The sequence below is a fragment of the Myxine glutinosa genome, chromosome 1 (genome assembly GCF_964187855.1).
Source record: "Myxine glutinosa chromosome 1, kmMyxGlut1.1, whole genome shotgun sequence".
NCBI lineage: Eukaryota > Metazoa > Chordata > Myxini > Myxiniformes > Myxinidae > Myxine > Myxine glutinosa.
Genome location: NC_136261.1, coordinates 330,092,324 through 330,114,134, shown reverse-complemented (window position 1 = coordinate 330,114,134; position 21,811 = coordinate 330,092,324). Strand labels below are relative to the sequence as shown.

At 45.9% G+C, this 21,811-nt stretch overlaps 1 protein-coding gene across 1 annotated transcript in view; it reads left to right on the top strand.

The window, feature by feature from the left end:
- LOC137412026 (neuron navigator 2) overlaps positions 1-21,811 on the top strand; it is a gene marked incomplete in the record, with an annotated part of 519,476 nt that overhangs the window by 189,536 nt on the left and 308,129 nt on the right. The window contains 1 exon segment of the mRNA XM_078769766.1: positions 7,062-7,121. Coding sequence (XP_078625892.1) covers positions 7,062-7,121 — 60 coding nt within the window.

Below are 21,811 nucleotides of genomic sequence, written 5' to 3'. Positions count from 1 at the left end.
ACAATTGTTTCATGGAAATGTATATCCATTGGGTTTTGATAATTTAACACCATACCTCTAATATTTTCACAATGCTTTATCGTATGGGCTGTTAGGATGGCCTAGAGGTATGCACACGCCTCCGACCTGTCTAACCTGGGTTTGAATCCCGACCCAGCTATAAACTGCCGTGCAGGTGTTTTACAGGCAGGGTGATTAACTATTGTTTGTACTGTCCCTCGGATGGACTTTAAACTGGGCGTCCCTTCTGCCAACATTAGTTGGTGGACGTTAAAGATCCCATGGTGCCCTTATGGAAGAGTAGGCGAGCTTGGTTGCACCACAGCCAAAAAAAATTCCATGAAGTGCAAAAGGGTCAACCCCTCAAAGGGAGGTAGGGGAGGGGGGAGGGTCGCTATGCCCCTTAGATGAGCATGTGGATTAAAAGTAGTTTATCATATCCATAGATAACTCTGAATATCACAGGAAAAGTGACCATTTTTCCATTGGTAGTGATTGCATGAATTACGTAATCATATATGTAATATATACATATATGCATGTCTGTATATATAATATATATATATACTGTATATATATACACTACATGGCCAAAAGTATGTGGACACCTGAATATCATACCCGTATTTGCTCGTCGAACATCTAATTCCAAAATCATGGGCATTAATATGGAGTTGGTCCCCCCCCCCCCCCCCCCCCCTTTGCTGCTATAACAGCCTCCACTCTTCTGGGAAGGCTTTCCACTAGATACTAGAGCATTGCTGCGGGGATTTGCTTCCATTCAGCCACAAAAGCATTAGTGAGGTTGGGCACTAATGTTGGGCGATTAGGCCTGGCTCACAGTCAGCGTTCCAATTCATCCCAAAGGTGTTCAATGGGGTTGAGGTCAAGGCTCTGTCCCGGCCAGTCAAGTTCTTCCACACCGATCTCGACAAACCATTTGTGGATGGTCTTCGATTTGTGCACGGGGGCATTGTCATGCTGAAACAGGAAAGGGCCTTCCCCAAACTGTTGCCCCAAAGTTGGAAGTACACAATCGTCTAGAATATCATTGTATGCTGTGGCGTTAACATTTATTTTCACTGGAACTAAGGGGCCAAGCCTGAACCATGAAAAACAGCCCCATTCCTCCTCCACCAGACTTTACAGTTGGCACTATGCATTTGGGCAGATCGTGTTCTCCTGGCATCCGCCAAACACAGATTTGTCCATTGGACTGCCAAATGGTGAAATGTGATTCATCACTCCAGAGAACGCGTTTCCACTGCTCCAGAGTCCAATGGCGACGAGCTTTACACCACTCCAGCCGACACTTGGCATTGCACATGGTTATCTTAGGCTTGTGTGCGGCTGCTCGGCCATGGAAACCCATTTCATGAAGGTCCGGAAAAACAGTTGTTGTGCTGACGTTGCTTCCAGAGGCAGTTTGGAACTCGGTAGTGAGTGTTGCATCTGAGGACAGACGATTTTTATGAGCTACGTGCTTCAGCATTCGGCGGTTCTGTTCTGTGAGCTTGTGTGGCCTACCACTTTGCGGCTGAGCTGTTGTTGCTCCTCGACGTTTCCACTTCACAATAACAGCACTTACAGTTGACCGGGGCAGTTCTTGCAGGGCAGAAATTTGACGAACTGACTTGTTGGAAAGGTAGCATCCTATGACGGTGCAACGTTGAAAGTCACTGAGCTCTTCAGTACGGCCCATTCCACTGCCAATGTTTGTCTATGGCGATTGGATGGCTGTGTGCTTGATATATACCTGTCAGCAATGGGTGTTGCTGAAATAGCCGAATCCATGAATTAGAAGGGGTGTCCACAAAGCTTTGGCCTTGTAGTGTATGTGTGTGTGTATATATATATGTATATATATATATATATATATATATATATATATATATATATATATATATATATATATATATATATATATATATATATATATATATATATATGTATATATATACACACACACACATATATACATATATACATATATACATACATACATACATACAGTGGGGAGAACAAGTATTTGATACACTGCCGATTTTGCAGGTTTTCCCACTTACAAAGCACGTAAAGGTCTGTAATTTTTATCATAGGTACACTTCAACTGTGGAAGACGGAATCTAAAACAAAAATCCTGAAAATCACATTGTATGATTTTTAAGTAATTAATTTGCATTTTATTGCATGAAATAAGTATTTGATCACCTACCAACCAGTAAGAATTCCGGCTCTCACAGACCTGTTAGTTTTTTCTTTAAGAAGCCCTCCCATTCTCCACTCATTACCTGTATTAACTGCACCTGTTTGAACTCGTTATCTGCATAAAAGACGTCTCCAGACCGTCTCCGACCACAAAGACCGCAAAGACCGACCGCAAAGCCGTCTCCAGACCTGTCCACACTCAATCAATCAGACTCCAACCTCTCCACAATGGGCAAGACCAGAGAGCTGTCTAAGGACATCAGGGACAAATTTGTAGACTTGCACAAGGCTGGGATGGGCTACAGGACAATAGGCAAGCAGCTTGGTGAGAAGGCAACAACTGTTGGCGCAATTATTAGAAAATGGAAGAAGTTCAAGATGACAGTCAATCTCCCTCGGTCTGGGGCTCCATGCAAGATCTCACCTCGTGGAGCCTCAATGATCATGAGAAAGGTGAGGGATCAGCCCAGAACTACACGGCAGGACCTGGTCAATGACCTGAAGAGAGCTGGGACCACAGTATCAAAGAAAACCATAAGTAACACACTACGCCGTCATGGATTAAAATCCTGCAGCGCACGCAAGGTAAGGTCCCTCTGCTCAAGCCAGCGCATGTCCAGGCCCGTCTGAAGTTTGCCAATGACCATCTGGATGATCCAGAGGAGGAATGGGAGAAGGTCATGTGGTCTGATGAGACCAAAATAGAGCTTTTTGGTTTAAACTCCACTCGCCGTGTTTGGAGGAAGAAGAAGGATGAGTACAACCCCAAGAACACCATCCCAACCGTGAAGCATGGAGGTGGAAACATCATTCTTTGGGGATGCTTTTCTGCAAAGGGGACAGGACGACTGCACCGTATTGAGGGGAGGATGGATGGGGCCATGTATCGCGAGATCTTGGCCAACAATCTCCTTCCCTCAATAAGAGCATTGAAGATGGGGCGTGGCTGGGTCTTCCAGCATGACAACGACCCGAAACACACAGCCAGGGCAACTAAGGAGTGGCTCCGTACGAAGCATCTCAAGGTCCTGGAGTGGCCTAGCCAGTCTCCAGACCTGAACCCAATAGAAAATCTTTGGAGGGAGCTGAAAGTCTGTGTTGCGCAGCGACAGCCCCGAAACCTGAAGGATCTGGTGAAGATCTGTATGGAGGAGTGGGCCAAAATCCCTGCTGCAGTGTGTGCAAACCTGGTTAAGAACTACAGGAAACGTCTGATCTCTGTAATTGCAAACAAAGGTTTCTGTACCAAATATTAAGTTCTGTTTTTCTGATGTATCAAATACTTATTTCATGCAATAAAATGCAAATTAATTACTTAAAAATCATACAATGTGATTTTCAGGATTTTTGTTTTAGATTCCGTCTTCCACAGTTGAAGTGTACCTATGATAACTAGAACGGGCACTCGGTAGAGCGCATACCTTCACCGCAGCTACTGTTCTGTACTTGGCATGGGAGTGTAGGGAACAGAACAACAAAAATACGATTTTGACCTTTTCGTGACCTTGACCTTGACCTTTGACCCGATTCCTCCCAAAATCTAATCAAATGTGTCCCGTATAATAACCAATCATCCCACCAAATTTCATGCAATTCGGTTGAATACTTTTTGAGTTATGCGAATAACATACACACACACACACACAGACATACAAATAAATACACAGCGATCAAAACATAACCTTCCGCTTTTGCGAAGGTAAAAATTACAGACCTTGACGTGCTTTGTAAGTGGGAAAACCTGCAAAATCGGCAGTGTATCAAATACTTGTTCTCCCCACTGTACATACATACATACGTACATACATACATACGTTCTCCAACCTTTGGGACAATGTAGAATTAGCATGTTCATCTACAAGTTGTCCAATCTGATTTGATTCTTCTTGGATTAGGATTCAATGGCAATCTGCCATCTTGTTGCTTCATACAGTCATGTGAAAAAGTAAGTACACCCCATGTAAAGTTTTGACTTTTTCAACATATTTCAACATACAGCTATTTGATCTTCATTTCAACAATATTGATAGACAAAGGTGATATAATATAACAAATATCATGAAACATTTACATTTTGTAGTCCATTGTATAATTTAAATAAACATAAATGCAAATTTCGCATGTGGAAAAAGTAAGTACACCCCCACATTTATCACTACTTCAAAAACCTAAAATTAGAATCAGGTGCACCAGCTCAGGTGCAAATGATTAGAACATCGTTAGAGAGGATCTTGGAGGAACATGTCTTATTTAAACCTCAGACATTTCGTTTGGTTTGCTCTTTGTTGTTGAAGTGTGCGGCATCACCATGCCTAGATCAAAAGAGCTCTCTGAGGCCTTCAGAAAGAAGGTTATAGATGCCTACGAGTCTCGGAAGGGATTTTAAAAGATCTCCAAACAATTTGAAATCAATCATTCGACTGTCCGGAAGATCATCTACAAGTGGGGAAGATTCCAAACAACTGCCAACTTGTTCAGGCCAGGCCGCCCCAGCAAGTTTAGCCTGAGAGCGGACCGCAAGATGCTGAAATAAGTCTCTAAGAACCCTAGAATGTCATCACGGGACCTACAGGTAGCTCTTGCCACTGTTGATGTCAAAGTGCACGAGTCTACCATAAGAAAGAGGCTGCACAAATTTGATATACATTGGAGGTGTGCCAGGAGGAAACCTTTGCTGTCCAGAAAGAACATCAGGGCAAGACTAAAGTTTGCCAATGAACACCTAGGCAAAGACCAGCACTTCTGGAACAATGTGCTCTGGACAGATGAGTCAAAGGTAGAGCTATTTGGCCACAGTACCAGAAGGCATGTTTGGCGAAAACCAAAGACAGCATTTGACCACAAGAACTTGATACCAACTGAAAAGCATGGTGGTGGAAATATTATGGTTTGGGGCAGCTTTGCTGCATCAGGGCCTCGGCAGCTCACTATCATAGAATCCACTATGAATTCTTCATTGTACCAGAGGGTGCTTGAGGATAATGTGATGCTATCTGTCGGAGAGTTGAAGCTCAACCGAAGGTGGACCTTGCAACATGACAATGACCCTAAACATACCAGTAAATCCACCAAGGAATTGCTGAAAAGAAATAAATGGAGCGTTCTGGAATGGCCAAGTCAAAGCCCGGATCTAAATCCCATCGACATGTTGTGGGGGGATTTGAAACGAGCTGTGCATGCAAGAAACCCCTCAAACATCGCACAGCTGAAAGAATTCTGCATGGAGAAGTGGGCAAGAATTTCTCCCAGTCGATGTCAGAGACTGGCAGACAGTTATAAGAAACGCCTACTTGAGGTTGTTTCTGCCAAAGGGAGCAATACCACCTATTAGAGCCAAGGGTGTACTTACTTTTTCCACATGCGAAATTTGCATTTATGTTTATTTAAATTATACAATAGACTACAAAATGTAAATGTTTCATGCTATTTGTTATATTATATCACCTTTATCTATCAATATTGTTGAAATTAAGATCAAATAGCTGTATGTTGAAATATGTTGAAAAAGTCAAAACTTTACATGGGGTGTACTTAATTTTTCACGTGACTGTAGGTAGAATGTTGCAGCAAAGTTTTGTGTTCTTTTAGAAATTTAGACAATGATGCGCTTTTGTCTCCTCAAGACAAACAATGATGCTCTTTTAGAGGGGATTTTTAGCCGACCGGCCCAGCGTTTCGCTGGCACTCGCTTGTGGTTGTTAAAAGGTCTCGCAGTTATTTTTGAAAAGAGTTGGCACCCTGACTGAATTCTAAATGTCCTCACTCGCGACTGCTGCTCGGCCAATGGGAAACCACCCAGTGTATTCGTTGCCACGTTTTTATTTCCAAGATCGAGGCTCATGTAAATTGCAAGGTGACAGAGGTTATGATCTGACGGTCAACTCTCGGACACAATAAGTAGGACATTGATGAGAATATTAAAAGTGGGGAAAGATGTGGGGGTGGGATGGAGGTAGGAAACTCAGCAAACTACAGGTGAAGAGGTTTGGTTTTAAAGATTGTGGCTAAGGATAGACTATAGAGGATGACATATGATGACTGCGTACCGGCTGCTTGAAATCACGGATTTCTGAGAGTGGGATTTAACAGTTTCAGGATGATGGTTCTGCAGACAGGACAAAGGAGGAACAAACAGGGGAATCCATTAAATTGTTTCGACAGGAACTATCGTCTCTTCCTTTGAGCAATGCTGATGTTTCTTCAAAGTCGATGAGTTCGTTAACTATTTAAACTTATGTCGGAGATTGCGTATCCATCGACTCCTATTACAACCATACAGTGGCATTTTTGCTTCAACATCAGCTGACCCTGCAAGTTTATTGGTTAAATTATTTATCCATTGTTATTAGATTATCTGAAATAGCTCTATAATTTCTTGCCAACATTGCAAAAACAATGCAAAGAATATCCCCGAAGTAAACTACGAAATGCGAACGATGCTGTAAACATTAATCATCCGTCGATGGCGTTGCTTCTGTCACAGCACCGACTGGTTTTATTCACACAGTTCAACTCATTCAAACCACAATGAACGTTCATCATTCAAACATTTGAGTTGCGGATGCACCTGTTCACTTTTCAGGATGATATGTGAACTCAGTTTAAAAAAAACAAAAAAACTGAAGATGGATAATGCTGCATTTTTCCCATATTCGATATAATTGTAGTTACTATGGTTTATTTGACATTCCTGTTGTATTCAACCACTTGCATATCATTATAGGTTATCCTTGCTGTAAAATCGTGACAATTGTTATGTCTATGAATTTTTTCTCTGCCTTACCTGCTGCCTCCTCTCCCCCAACCTCTATCTCCCATATTACATTCTTTCCTCCTCATCCCTCATGGCACAGTGGCGTGGCCAAGCAATCAGCTCAGGCCAAACACATGAGGTGTCAGAAAAAGTCGTCTAGGTTAGCATCTTCCCAATCCCTCCACGCCTCTGCCAGTTTAACCTCTGCTTGCGGAGCATGAAGTTTGCATAAAGCATGGTCGAAGCTTTGCTTGTGATGCAATAATGCTGCTGCACTGCATCAGGAAGCAAACCCTGCTTTGCTGTAATCTCTTTTGCTTGTTTTTGCTGAGCTTTAAAAAAAAAAATTTTTTTTACCATTTGGATTTGATGCAATATATTTGTATAAACTTGCTGTTACTCCCTAGTTTGGTTGGGGTATGGGAGTGATGTTAGGTTTTCACTTTCAGAGGTTATGTTTTCCCTCCTGTTTGTCTGTCTGTTTATCTGTCAGCAGGTTATCTCAAACATTTATGGATGGATTCGGACAAAACATGGTGGAAAGGTTGGGTGTGTGACAAGGACTAATTGATTCGATTTTGGTGAAGATCTGAATCTGGATACTCGAATTTGTTTAATTCTCAAGTGATTCTTCACCATTGAGAGATCAAGCCAAAAGCGATATATAGCACGATATCTCAAAAACTTGTGGACAGATTCAGATGAAACTTGGTGGGCAGGTTGGGTGTGTAGCAAGAACAAGCCGATTCGATTTTGGTGAAGATCTGAATCTGGATACTCCAATTTTTTTAATTCTCAAGTGATTCTTCACCATTGAAAGATAGGGCAAAAATGATATATAGCATGATATATATATATATATACATTTATGGACGTATTCGATGAAACTTTGTGGGCAGGTTGGGTATGTGACAAGGACTAATTGATTCGATTTTGGTGAAGATCTGAATCCGGATACTCAAATTTTTTTAATTCCCAAGTGATTCTTCACTATTGAGTATAACGGATAGGGCCAAAAATGATATATAGCATGATATCTCAAACAGTTGTGGATGGATTCAGATGAACCTTGGTGGATGATTTGGGTGTGACAAGAACAAGCCAATTAGATTTTGGTCAATGCCTGGATGCAGATCCGGCCTATCAGTGGGATACAAAACGTAAACTGTTCAACGTTGCGGAGGTATGCGCTCTACCAAGTGCCGTTCCAGTTAATGCTGTATTTCTAAAAATACAAGGGCAATGTTCCATTAAAATTGCTATTGGCTCATCATACTTGTGCCAGACTCAAAAGTCGTGCTCCCACATAATGTCAGGGGATGTTTTATCTATCTATAATTCCACTAATCTCTGTGTGTATGTTTGTTTGTACGTTTGTATGTTTGTATGTTTGTATGTCTGTGACCGCTGTTTCTCGACAACTACCGGTCCGATATACTTGAAACTTGCCAGGTATATTGCTGGGGACCCGAGGATGTGCCTTTTCAAGGTTTTAAATTAATCGCAGAAGTAGTTACCGAGCTATGTCCAAAAAACGATTCAACCAATCAGAGAGCAGCGAGCTATCACGTGTGCCGAACGTGGCGAACAGACTCTGCCTCGGATGGCACATTTGAGAGCGTATTCATTTATTTCCCGTCGGCAAACTATGTTGCCGTTAAACTATGTTTTAAAACTAATTAAAACTAATTTGCGATTCATCGTAACTGCGATTTGCGACCTTCCGGACAGTCAAATGAGGACGTCACTTCCGGACTTACGTAGCGGCTAGCGGGCGCCATTTGGAGGAGCTGGGAGGACTCAGTCGTGATAGAGTGAGCCTGAGTGAGTATATCAAGACAAGAACAAGATCTAGAAGGAGGTATGTACGGTGCGATTCATATAATATATTGTTTAGTTATCGTCGATGAGGAATTTGGGGGCCCGATTAACTGCAGCGCCATCCGAGCTGCGGCGTCGGGACGATACATTCATTGTACGGTAACATCACGCACTTACGGGCACGTCCTATATATATAGTACGGGCATGCCCTAGTAAAGACAAATGTAAGAACATGTCATTGAAAAATATGTAATCGGGGAGAAAAGAGCTGAATACAGTATCAGCATATCTTGATTTGACAGTTGCAGTGAAATCGATAAAACAAGTCGATCATTTTCCGGTTTAGTCTCTTCTTTTCGCTTTTTAAAATGACAAACATTTTAATGCAAAATTATGACAATGACTGTGGAAACACATTATAATGATGAAGTAAAATCAGACATGGGGAAAAGGGAGAATATGAATGGAAAGAAAGCGTGAAAAAAGCTGTCACGGTACGATTCTAATCATGAGCTCAATAAGAAAAATTGAGAAGAGGAAGAGTCATTACAAAATGAATTTACATTGATATATTGATGTAAAAAATACCGAATGTTTTACCTTTAAGTTGTATCAGTTTTGAAACAATTATCAGAAAACGTGGTGGCACTTTCAAGAATATTTCCATTGGCCAATTCAGACAAGGTGCTACTCATCCATCACCATCAGATCAACCATTAAAATTGGGAGTTCACCAGTTCACCAGTTGATGAACCCAACGATAGGATTTGCAAATTGAAATATGACAAAGACTGTAGGCTAGAGCCAGAGTTTGAATTTGGCCAGTAAACGTCGGCGATAGGTCGCCACATCTTTGCGAAGGACGCCGTGGAATCTATAACGCGCGCCAACTAATTCCTCCAGATGGGTCGCCCAGTTCAACTTCCATCCGAGGAACTGCTGATGAATGATGGGTATGTGATGAATGACCCTGCCTGTGGAACACTGGGATGAAAGTTTATAGCTGGGCCGAGATTCTAACCCAGCCAGACTTGACTGCTCATAGGTGAGTGTGTGTACTTCTGGGCTATCCTGCCAGCTGACATTTTGGGTGTTAGCACTTCATTCCAGCAAGAGACTCTTACTACAATGAAGGGCTAAATGCCTTATACATAAATTTTACTCTGCTTCCTATATCAGCAAGCATACATTTGTCAACTTTCAGTTGCTAAAATATCGCATTCAAATTGACCATCAAAACTAGCTTTGACAAAGTTTTGTATTTCCTCTATCGATAAAAAAAACCACCGTTTAGAGGCCATTTTTCCCCGCAAAGCAGGGGTTGGCCTTTTTCGGGAACCGTGGTTGTTGTTGTTTTTTGGTCCCCTTTTTGAAGCAATGTTTTACGGCCGGATGCCCTTCCTGACGCCAACCCTTTTTGCTGCCTTTAACGACAAACAGGGAATTACCAGTGAACTGGTACTCAATTAGCCGACCTCGGAAGGATGACAGGCTGAGTCAACCCCCCTGGCGTTAATTCAGCGATCGAACGGGATTCGAACCCAGGATCCTAGGATCCTAAGCCGGCACCCTAGCCGCTAACCCAACACCAGGGTTCCAACACCAGGGCTAACCCAACACCTCTATCGATAAATCAAACATTATTTACTTGGTTCATAATATAAACTTCCTGATGTGGTTTAGGATTTATTTCTCAAGGTGATGTGTGCAATCTGTCCAAGGCGTTTCAATCAACCTGTGACTTAGTCATGGCATGCCCTGGGATGAAGCATGGTTTTTGCACACAGCACATAGCAGTCTGGATTTGGAACCATTCCACGCATCCATGGGTGGTCGATAGGTAGAATGGATTGGTGCTGCTTGTTGTAGATGAGTGTCTGGGTGCTGAATTAATGGTTGCTGGGTGTTTAATTTGCCACTAAGTGTCAGGGGGGTTATTGTATGTTTAAGGCATGTCTTTTCAGCCTCTTAAAATTATACCGTATTGCCATTTGAATTGAATGCAGGTCGTAAATTTTCAACCAAATTTATAACTCTGAATCAACACTATTCAGCTTGAATGCAAACTCAGATTTATGCACCTTTCATGTGTTTGGTTATTTTATTCATAAATCGTGCAGCTCAGCCAGAAGGACGAGATGGGTGCCCATGTGAATGTCACGCACTCCAGGCGCACAATTAGACATTGCGTTGAAAGCACGTACTTTGTCCTGTCCTGTAAAAAGGCAGTACCACATCACAAGGATGGTCTGTTGAATATATTCTTGATCACTTTTCTTTCCCTCATTGGTGGCCATATGGCATCATTTGTGAGGGTAACGTGTGTGTGTGTGTGTGTGTGTGTGTGTGTGTGTGTGTGTGTGTGTGTGTGTGTGTGTGTGTGTGTGTGTGTGTGTGTGTGTGTGTGTGTGTGTGTGTGTGTGTGTGCGCGCGTGTACATATATATATATTGTTACGCAACCGTGATTAACACCACAGTTACGGATGACCGATTTGCGAGACTTTAACTCCCGAGGCGAAAACTCAATTGCGGATTCAAGTTCAACACAAACGCGCGGAATGGCGGGACACAGCGAAGGCTCCGCAACCTTACCTATTAAAATGAAACACCCAGGAAAACTGCGTTCAGATATATACAGAAAATAATACAAGGATTTATTATTGAAAAGTAAAGACAGTGAAAAAGCCGCGCCGGTAAATCTAATAACTCTAAATCGGGACGTCCCCACACGACTGACAGCAAACACGATACGAGGGAGATTATGAATACAAAAATAACACGTCACGTCGTTCAAATGTACGCGGATGCGGCTTATCTGTCTTTTGGTTGTCTTGGTGGCGGCCGTCCACACCGCTCCTTTTGGCCCGATCGCACACCACCAGGTCCTTCGCTCCAAGCTCCACGAGGCCCCGCTCCAAGCACCACGCGTCCGACGCGTGGCCAGCAGCTTCACACGAGGACGATCTCCACAAGGCCCGTGCACCAATGGTTCAACGGAGGGCTCGACTTGCAACGAACTGCTGCGAACTGTCGCGTGCTCTGTGTGCTTGGTGTGCTAACGAACTCTCCACCAACTGCCTTCGGGGAGCTTTTCCACCAACTGCCTTCGGGGAGCTTTTCCACCAACTGCCTTCGGGGAGCTTTTCCACCAACTGTGTCTCCGCGTCGACTGTGTGCTCCAACGAACTCCCTGTGTACTCTCTGGACTGCCTGCGTCTGCCTGCGTCTGCCTGCGTCTCCCACGAACTCAACTCCTTGAAATGGCGTCCGACCGTCGCATATATTGGTGGCCGATGACGTCACATTGGCGCACTCCTCAGCCAATCACAGCCTCCCAACTCGCCCAGGTCACGCCCTCTGCGGCATGCGACTCCTGACATCTCCCGTCCGCGACCCCCCCGCGGTCGTTTTGTAACACGTAACACGCGAGGTTGGTAGGCCTTTGAGGTGCGAACAGCGGCGGCCAACCGTGGCGGTGTCTTTGGCCTGGTTTCCTGTCTATTTATTACGAAGTCAATGTCAGGGAAAGGGAATTATTTAATGTTGCGCTAAGGACCTAACTAATGTTTATGTGGTTTGCAGTGCCATAATGGACAAAGGTTTGACTACCAGGTGAGACTCACAGGGGCGTTACCTTTAATCCCTCACTATTTAACACTCGGACCTCCAGGTAGATCCACAATCATACATCTTACCCCGACAAACGCCTAAACATCAAGAACTTATTACATGTAGAGTCCCTGTCACGACAGCCGAATACCTACCTATTCAGATCTACCTAGCTCTAGATATTGCTCTACCAAATTCATAACACAGCCCCCCCCCTGGAACCGTAGCTCCTGCAAGGTTCACCGCAGGCGCTACCATTCCAGCCTTAACACTTACTGTCACACACTTAATTAACCTATGAAATAAATCAGGAAGGGCTGTGGGAAGTGAGTCGGACTACCTACCTACACTTCCTTAACATGCTGAATCCCTTAACCATCATGCAAGTATGTACATTTTCTTCGTTGTTCCTGTGGAGGGAGGAAACAACAACACACAACACTAACTTAACCACAAAACTTAACCATCTTTCCAAACTCAAAACTCTAACCTTTGTACATACCCCGGTCTACAGACCGCGTCCCCCGGTGGATGCCACAAGACACAACCTTACCTGCGGGGCCATCCCCAATGCATCCCCCTAAATTTCCACGGGCCCTGTCCAGATGTTACAGGTGAGTGACACGGCTCGGTGGATTTCGCCCACATTCATGCTACACAGACCCCTTAACCACTCATTCTCATTCCATAGGTCATCAAGGCATTTCAAAAATCAATAAGGTTCTTCTTCAATACACCCCCCTGCAGGACCATGGCATTGATGTCATTCACGTGTGTGTGCATTCCTCAACTAGGCAGCGGGGAGGTACCGCACAAAAAGATGGTGGGGGCGCATCAGGCTGTGGTGCCCGCAGTCCCAAAAACAAGTCAACCGACTTACAAGTTCATTGCCCCCCCCCCTTTACCTCTTGGCCCCATGACAGCCCAACAGCCCCTTTCCGCCGTTACCTCGCCGGTGAGGGTCTCCACACACACCAGGCTCCTTTGCCTCCTGCTTTCGCGCAGCAACACGGGTCACCGGGGGACTTCCTCACCCCGCGGCGCCCAACCAGACCCTCCACCGACGAGCTCCAATTTCCAGTTACCACCGGCTGCCAGGGGTAATTGCCGCAGAGGGGGGCCCGCAGGCATCGCTCCTCAGAGCTTGCTCTGTACCTGCGGACACACACACCTTCCCCACCCACAAGACCCCAAAACACACTTCCTCCCCCGCTGCCATTCAATTCTCCACACAACTCAGCACAATTCAGTACAATTCATAGATGGTGTAAAAGGTGTTACAAGGCTTGCCATGGCCTGCCAATGTGAAATCCCATTCACAGTTCGAATCATTGAATCCTTACACATTTCCATTAGCACATTTCCAAAAAGCACAATTATCGCCCCTCATTATCTCCAATAATCATCACTCACTCTCCAGGTTCCACTCTCACGACCACATCAAAACACCTAACCACAACACAAAAACATACGCCACCCACAAGACACTGTGGCTCCCATTCCATCCCCTCACCGGCCATGTCATCACTCGCTCTCACCTCCCAACTCCAAATTACATGTCCCCAATTTCCCAAAGCAAGTCCTGAAGCCTGGGACAGTACTCCTCAAAACACTCACCTCAAGTGCAGGTAGTTGCAGGTTGGTCAGGTCCAAGAGTGTCATCCACCCATACAATTCCCAAAATTTCACATTGGGCCTACCAAATACTTCCAAATTTCTCTTTTGTCCCCACTACACTGGCAGGTATGTGGATCCGCATCCAACGGTGATCATCACTACACAACTACCTGTGGCCACGACAGCTCTGCACCTCTACCGTGCAAGGGTCACCGGGACAAGGTGAGCAGTCAAAACGCCAACATGGCCCATGAGTGTCCATAAGGGTGCGACCCACCATCCATCCTTCGGCCCCCCCTGCGAGGAACACAGCTGCAGCAGCCCCAGCTGGCCAATGTGGTGAGCACTTGCTGCCAAAACACACACTACCGCACACACAACCTCGGCCCTGGGGGGCACGGTCGCAGTGCGTGGCATCCCTACAGCCACGTCCCCTGCACCTCCCCATCATCCCCCAGTCCGACTACAGAACTGCAGCCCCCCAGTGCTCACCCACACTTGACCACACCAAGGTCCAGTCAACAGCCATGCTCCACCAGGAGACCCACCCAGAAGACATGGTCCACACACCTCGGACACGCACAGCACCACGTTGACCCTCAGGCTACACAACTACATCCCCATCATCCCGCGTCCCAAATATCAGCACAGTTGCCCCCGCAACCAGTTGAAAGCTGTGTCTTGCTACCCTATTAATTTTATCACAGCCTCCAACACTTTGGTCTACACACCTGGATCAATAATGGCGTCACTGTACAGTGTCCACCATGGCATTTCAAAATCCACCCTTAAATTTCCATCTAACCCACAGATTACCCATGCTAAACATTTATCACATTTCACTAACCTCACCAAAGAAGGATGCTTTGCCATACACATGCCAGCCGAGCATGGCCCATATGCTCGGCTCGTTACACATCTCCCGATTCACATCCCCATGGCTCTCTTCCCAACCCGAGAGTCCATAAATCATAACGGAGCATCTGTGGAAGGTCACTCACACCATCATGTTCCACAGATGCCCCAATGGTTGTCCGGCAGGCTATCTCCATCCCTGTCCATTCGGTTTGACCCGCGTCCATAGACCAACCACCATGCCAGGTCACCACATGCTGGTTGTCCCAGAGTCTCAGGGAGAGGGTGTCAGGTCGCATGCCCGGGTGATCACCACATCAGTCCCAAGTTGGCCGTCCGCAGTGCCACCACCAAAGCGCGACCCACAACACCTCCCCCTAGTGGTCCTCAATATTTGCCATCCCAGGCTTGAGAAACCACCTCGGACCCCCCCTGGAGGTCTTAACCCCCACCAGGGTCCGGTGACCCTGCCGGCCCGAGCCACCAGCTCGGACGGCGCCCCGACGGACAAGGGACGCCACACTCCACCAGACCCCCCGTGGGACCCAGGTCGTACCTCGACACCCAAGGCTGGACCCCACGTCCAAATCTCGCCATCACAGCCCCCCAGCTGGCTGGCATACCCAAATTTTGAAAGGGGCAACTTTTGCCCGAGGCCATCACCCATGACCTCTCCATATCCAGATCCCGCAGCCCGGGGACCAATCCAAACCATGGCTGCTCCAAATCAAGTTCCCATTGTAATTTTATTTTACAAATTTTCATTCCCACTGCCAAACCGCAGCTGCAGGGAACAACCTCTACCACCGGTTGTTCTGCCCCTCCCTGCAGTTGATCCAAATTCCCTACAGGGACCAAATCTCCAGAAGCTCTATCTCCCGATCCTCCAAGATCCAAATCCAGCCCGGAGCCAACACACTCCCCCAACTGGTTGTCCAATTTTGGAGCCTCTGTTTCCAAATAGCAGTGTACAGTGAGCGTCCCCTCGGTCATTCCAACCACCTCCTCGGACCAACTCACCTCATCACCCAGGCTCCTTTGGGCCTGAACAAGCTCTACCTCCATGGGACTGTCACAGGTCTCCAGCCGCTGGATCAAATCATCCTCATCACAAATCATTCCTGGCCCCGCCAGGCTTTGATCAATATCCCCAATAAATACCCGGTCCGGCTCTATCGCATGGACCCCCAAAAACTCTACCCCCTCTTGCTCCGCACCACCGCCCTGGTGCTGCACAATTCCAAATTCATCCCCCGGTTGGGGTGTTGTGACATCCACACGGTCCCGATAAACAACCAGGCCAGAATGTGGGAAACATTCCTCATTACAACTCTCACATTCCAAATTTCCTTCCCCGCTCACCTGTGGACACTCCACGTTTACCTGCAGGCATTCCCCATCTACCTGTACACATTCCCCATCCACCTGTGGACATTCCCCATCCACCTGTGCACCTGCGGTCTCCCCATCATCCCCCATTTTGTTTGCCAGCCCATCAATTTTTATACTCCATTTCCGCCATTCCCTCCCCTGCGACTCCATTATATTTTCCATCCTTTCCATTATTCGAAACAATTGACCCAACATCTGGTCGGTTGTCGGGGCCGTTCCTACTACTCCCGACTCCCCGGTGGGGGAGGGGGATAAGTTGGTGCTCGGGACGGGGGAGGTTCCAAGGCTCACCTCGACATTTAATTCCCCTATTTCCGGCTCACTCCCGACGCTGACGGAGGCCTCGCTGCGTACTTCCATTTCGTCGACCTCCGACATCCGCTTTTCGGAAGGTCGTTCCCCGCGCGCGTATTTATTTTAATAATTCCTGAAACACAATTTAAATTTGACGAAGACGCGATATCGCGCTCCGTTTGCCCAATTGATTATCAAATTTCTCCGCCTCAACTATAACAATTCTGCGTTCGAACGTCGGGCGCAATGTACGCCCGACCGTGTCGATGTCGCCCCGCGGACAAAAAAATTTGTCCGACCGTGTCGATGTCTCGCCGCGGACAAAAAAATTTGTCCGACGGGTTCAAATCCTACACTCCTGACACCACTTGTTACGCAACCGTGATTAACACCACAGTTACGGATGACCGATTTGCGAGACTTTAACTCCCGAGGCGAAAACTCAATTGCGGATTCAAGTTCAACACAAACGCGCGGAATGGCGGGACACAGCGAAGGCTCCGCAACCTTACCTATTAAAATGAAACACCCAGGAAAACTGCGTTCAGATATATACAGAAAATAATACAAGGATTTATTATTGAAAAGTAAAGACAGTGAAAAAGCCGCGCCGGTAAATCTAATAACTCTAAATCGGGACGTCCCCACACGACTGACAGCAAACACGATACGAGGGAGATTATGAATACAAAAATAACACGTCACGTCATTCAAATGTACGCGGATGCGGCTTATCTGTCTTTTGGTTGTCTTGGTGGCGGCCGTCCACACCGCTCCTTTTGGCCCGATCGCACACCACCAGGTCCTTCGCTCCAAGCTCCACGAGGCCCCGCTCCAAGCACCACGCGTCCGACGCGTGGCCAGCAGCTTCACACGAGGACGATCTCCACAAGGCCCGTGCAAATGGTTCAACGGAGGGCTCGACTTGCAACGAACTGCTGCGAACTGTCGCGTGCTCTGTGTGCTTGGTGTGCTAACGAACTCTCCACCAACTGCCTTCGGGGAGCTTTTCCACCAACTGCCTTCGGGGAGCTTTTCCACCAACTGCCTTCGGGGAGCTTTTCCACCAACTGTGTCTCCGCGTCGACTGTGTGCTCCAACGAACTCCCTGTGTACTCTCTGGACTGCCTGCGTCTGCCTGCGTCTGCCTGCGTCTCCCACGAACTCAACTCCTTGAAATGGCGTCCGACCGTCGCATATATTGGTGGCCGATGACGTCACATTGGCGCACTCCTCAGCCAATCACAGCCTCCCAACTCGCCCAGGTCACGCCCTCTGCGGCATGCGACTCCTGACATCTCCCGTCCGCGACCCCCCCGCGGTCGTTTTGTAACACGTAACACGCGAGGTTGGTAGGCCTTTGAGGTGCGAACGGCGGCGGCCAACCGTGGCGGTGTCTTTGGCCTGGTTTCCTGTCTATTTATTACGAAGTCAATGTCAGGGAAAGGGAATTATTTAATGTTGCGCTAAGGACCTAACTAATGTTTATGTGGTTTGCAGTGCCATAATGGACAAAGGTTTGACTACCAGGTGAGACTCACAGGGGCGTTACCTTTAATCCCTCACTATTTAACACTCGGACCTCCAGGTAGATCCACAATCATACATCTTACCCCGACAAACGCCTAAACATCAAGAACTTATTACATGTAGAGTCCCTGTCACGACAGCCGAATACCTACCTATTCAGATCTACCTAGCTCTAGATATTGCTCTACCAAATTCATAACAATATATATATATATGTGTGTATATATATAAACATACACTATATATATTATTATACATATATATATATATATATATATATATATATATATATATATATATATATATATACACACACATAAACAGTTGTGGCCAAAAATAATGGCACCCTTGCAAATTTTTCAAATAACTCAAAATTTTCCCTAAAAATAAGTTGAAATTGACAAAATTATTTGGTTTCCACAATTCTTTATTTTACTGTTAATATTACAGAACCGTTGTTTTGGATTCAGAACTTAATATATCCTTTTAAATCGGAAAATAAAACGAAATGGCATTGACAAAATTATTGACACCCGAGATTTAATATTTGGTAGCACAACCTTTGGACAAAATAACTGCAGTCAAGCACTTCCTACAGCCATGAATGAGCTTCCTACACCTTTCTACTTGCAGTTTAGCCCACTCTTCTTGTGCAAACTGCTGCAGTTCTCCCAGATTTGAAGGTTACCTTCTCCCAACTGCTGTTTTCAGATCTCCCCACAAGTGTTCAATGGGATTTAGATTTGGAATCATTGCTGGCCTCTTCAGAACAGTCCAGCGTTTTATCTTGAACCATTCCTGGGTGCTTTGTGAAGTGTGTTTGTGGTCATTATCCTGCTGCAAGACCCATGGTCTTTGACAGAGACCCAGCTTTCTGACAATGGGTTGAACATTGCACTCCAAAATGCCTTGGTAATCTCCTGATTTCATGATGCCATGCACACATTGAAGACACCCAGTACCAAAGGGAGCACAACAACCCCAAAACATCACTGAACCTCCTCCATGATTGACTGCAGAGAAGGTGTTCTTTTCTTTGAAAGCTTCATTTTGTTTTCTGTAAACATAGAGATGATGTGCTTTCCAAAAAAAACCTCTAATTTGGTCTCATCTGTCCACAGGACATTCACCCCGAAGGATTTTGGCTTGTTCAGGTGTGTTTTGGAAAACTCCAGTCGGGCTTTCTTTTGTCTCTCTCTCAGCAGCAATGTGGTGCTCCTGAGTCTCCTTTCATTGATTTGGTGACAGATGTGCTTGTTGAAACTGTCGTACCTTGTGTCTGAAGATCAGCTTGAATCTGATTGGCAGTTGATTGAGGTGCTTTCTCCACCATTCCAACAATCATTCGCAGCAATCTTCGATCAAGGTTTCGCTTGCGGCCACGTCCAGGGAGTTTGGCTCCAGGGCCATGGTCCTTAAACTTCCTGATAACATTGCGTATGGTGCACACAGGAACATCAATGTCTCTGGAGATGGACTTGTAGCCTTGAGATTGTCCATGCTTGGCTACAATCTTGTGTCTGACCTTCTCAGACAATTCTCTGGTTTTCTTTCTCTTCTCCATGCTCATTGCGGTACACACAGTGACACAAAACAGCAGAATGACTCCTTTTCTCTGTTCAAACTGGTTGAATGAGTGATTTTTATATTGCAGGCACCTGCAACTCACCACAGGTGAGTTAAATTCCAAAGTAAAGGAGAATCACCTGCTTGAAATCTAATTATTCCTCACAACTTCTAAAAGGTGCCAATAATATTGTCCGGGCCATTTTCGGATTTCTGTGTGGAATAAGCTAAGATTTAGTCATTTTTTCAGCTTTTTTTGTTTTGTTCCACTGTAAACTAAAGAAATACATTTGTGGATACTAAAATATTTTTTAATTTCAACAATTGTCTGGAAGAAATGGTGCATTTGAAAAAAGTGCAAGTGATTCTAATTTTAGGGATTTGAAGTCGTGATAAATGTGGGGGTGTACTTACTTTTTCCACATGCGAAATTTGCATTTATGTTTATTTAAATTATGCATTGGACTACAAAATGTAAATGTTTCATGATATTTGTTATATTATATCACCTTTATCTATCAATATTGTTGAAATGAAGATCAAATAGCTGTATGTTGAAATATGTTGAAAAAATCAAAACTTTACATGGGGTGTACTTACTTTTTCACGTGACTGTGTATATATATATATACTAGCTGAGGTACCCGGCTTCGCCCGGGTTGAATAAGAATAAGACAAATATATGATGAAAAGAACATGTATATTTTAGAGCAATATCACATTACATTTCCTACATGACGTTTTGTCAATTTTCAATTTCTCAAGACCTCTTGGTATACAACATTTCTGGTTTTCTTACTTGGTGCCAAGACATAAAGATTGCTTGGTTTTCCAACCCTCGAGCAGCCCACGTACAGCTGGCCATGGAAAGTACCCGGCATTGCCGGGCGGGGGAAGGGAGGGGAGGGGAGGAGGAAGGGGAGGGGAGGGGAACGGGGGGGGAGGGGAGGAGAGGGTGGGGAGGGGAGAAGAGGGGGGGAGGGGAGAAGAGGGGGGGAGGGGAGAAGAGGGGGGGAGGGGAGGAGGAGAGGGGGGGAGGGGGGAGAAGAGGGGGGAGGGGGAGGAGGAGAGGGGGGGAGGGGTGGGGAGTGGGAGGGGGGAGGGGAGGGGGGAACGGCTAGCTTGGCAAGCGATAGCAGGCTTTTTACTTTTCTTTTTACCTCAATGAGGGCTATATATATATAGTCCGTGCTTGGAGCCTTCAAGTTCAACATAAAGTTTTTTTATGAAAAATAATGCAGATGTATAACAATCCACCAATGCAAGTTCAGAAATGAATGCAGATCCTTTACTTTGCTATACAAACGCAATTCCCGCCATTTACCACTCACGATCGAGGGCCTCCACAGCGACCGTGCCTCTTCTTCCTCCTACAACTTCGTCTCACTTCTTTCACTCAAAATGCACGAAATTCTGCTGCATGAAATTATGTAGAGGCCTCGTCGGGGGGGATATAAGGTAGATAAGGAAGGCGTTGTAACAGAAGAATCAAAATAAAAGTGGATGAACATAAGGAAATGGGAGCTATTCTGGACCCACAGCCAAACCCGACAAACCATTGCAATACACCCCGAACGTCTAGCGCCGCCGCAAACTACACCATGGAATTGCAGCTGCGCGGTTTTTTTAAACCATTGATATTAAAATAAAACGTAGCCCAAAACCACCGGGATTTTATGCTGATTCCGAATCTGTGTCTAAAACTTTTCTCCGATGTGTAGTTCTTGAGTTATAAGCGGACATCCAGACAGACAGACACACACACAGACACTCCTCCTTTTTTTTTATATATAGAGATGTATACACACGCCGTGGTGCTGACCGGGCAAACGTGGTGTGGTGCTGATCGGGCTGACGTGGTGCTGACGGGGCAAACATGGTGTGGTGCTGACCGGGCCGCCATGGTGCTGACCGGGCAAACATGGTGTTGTGCTGACCGGGCAAACGTGGTGTGGTGCTGACCGGGCCGCCGTGGTGCTGACCGGGCAAACGTGGCGTGGTGCTAACGGGGACCCCCGCAGCCGTGTTGCCCCTCCCCCCACCCCCCCCCAGAATTTCCATGTTTTAAGCGTTTCCCTGTGTGTACCCTGGATTAGAATAGGTACACCGTATCCCTGCGTGTCGTAAGAGACGACTAAGAGGGTTGGCGTCAGGAAGGGCATCC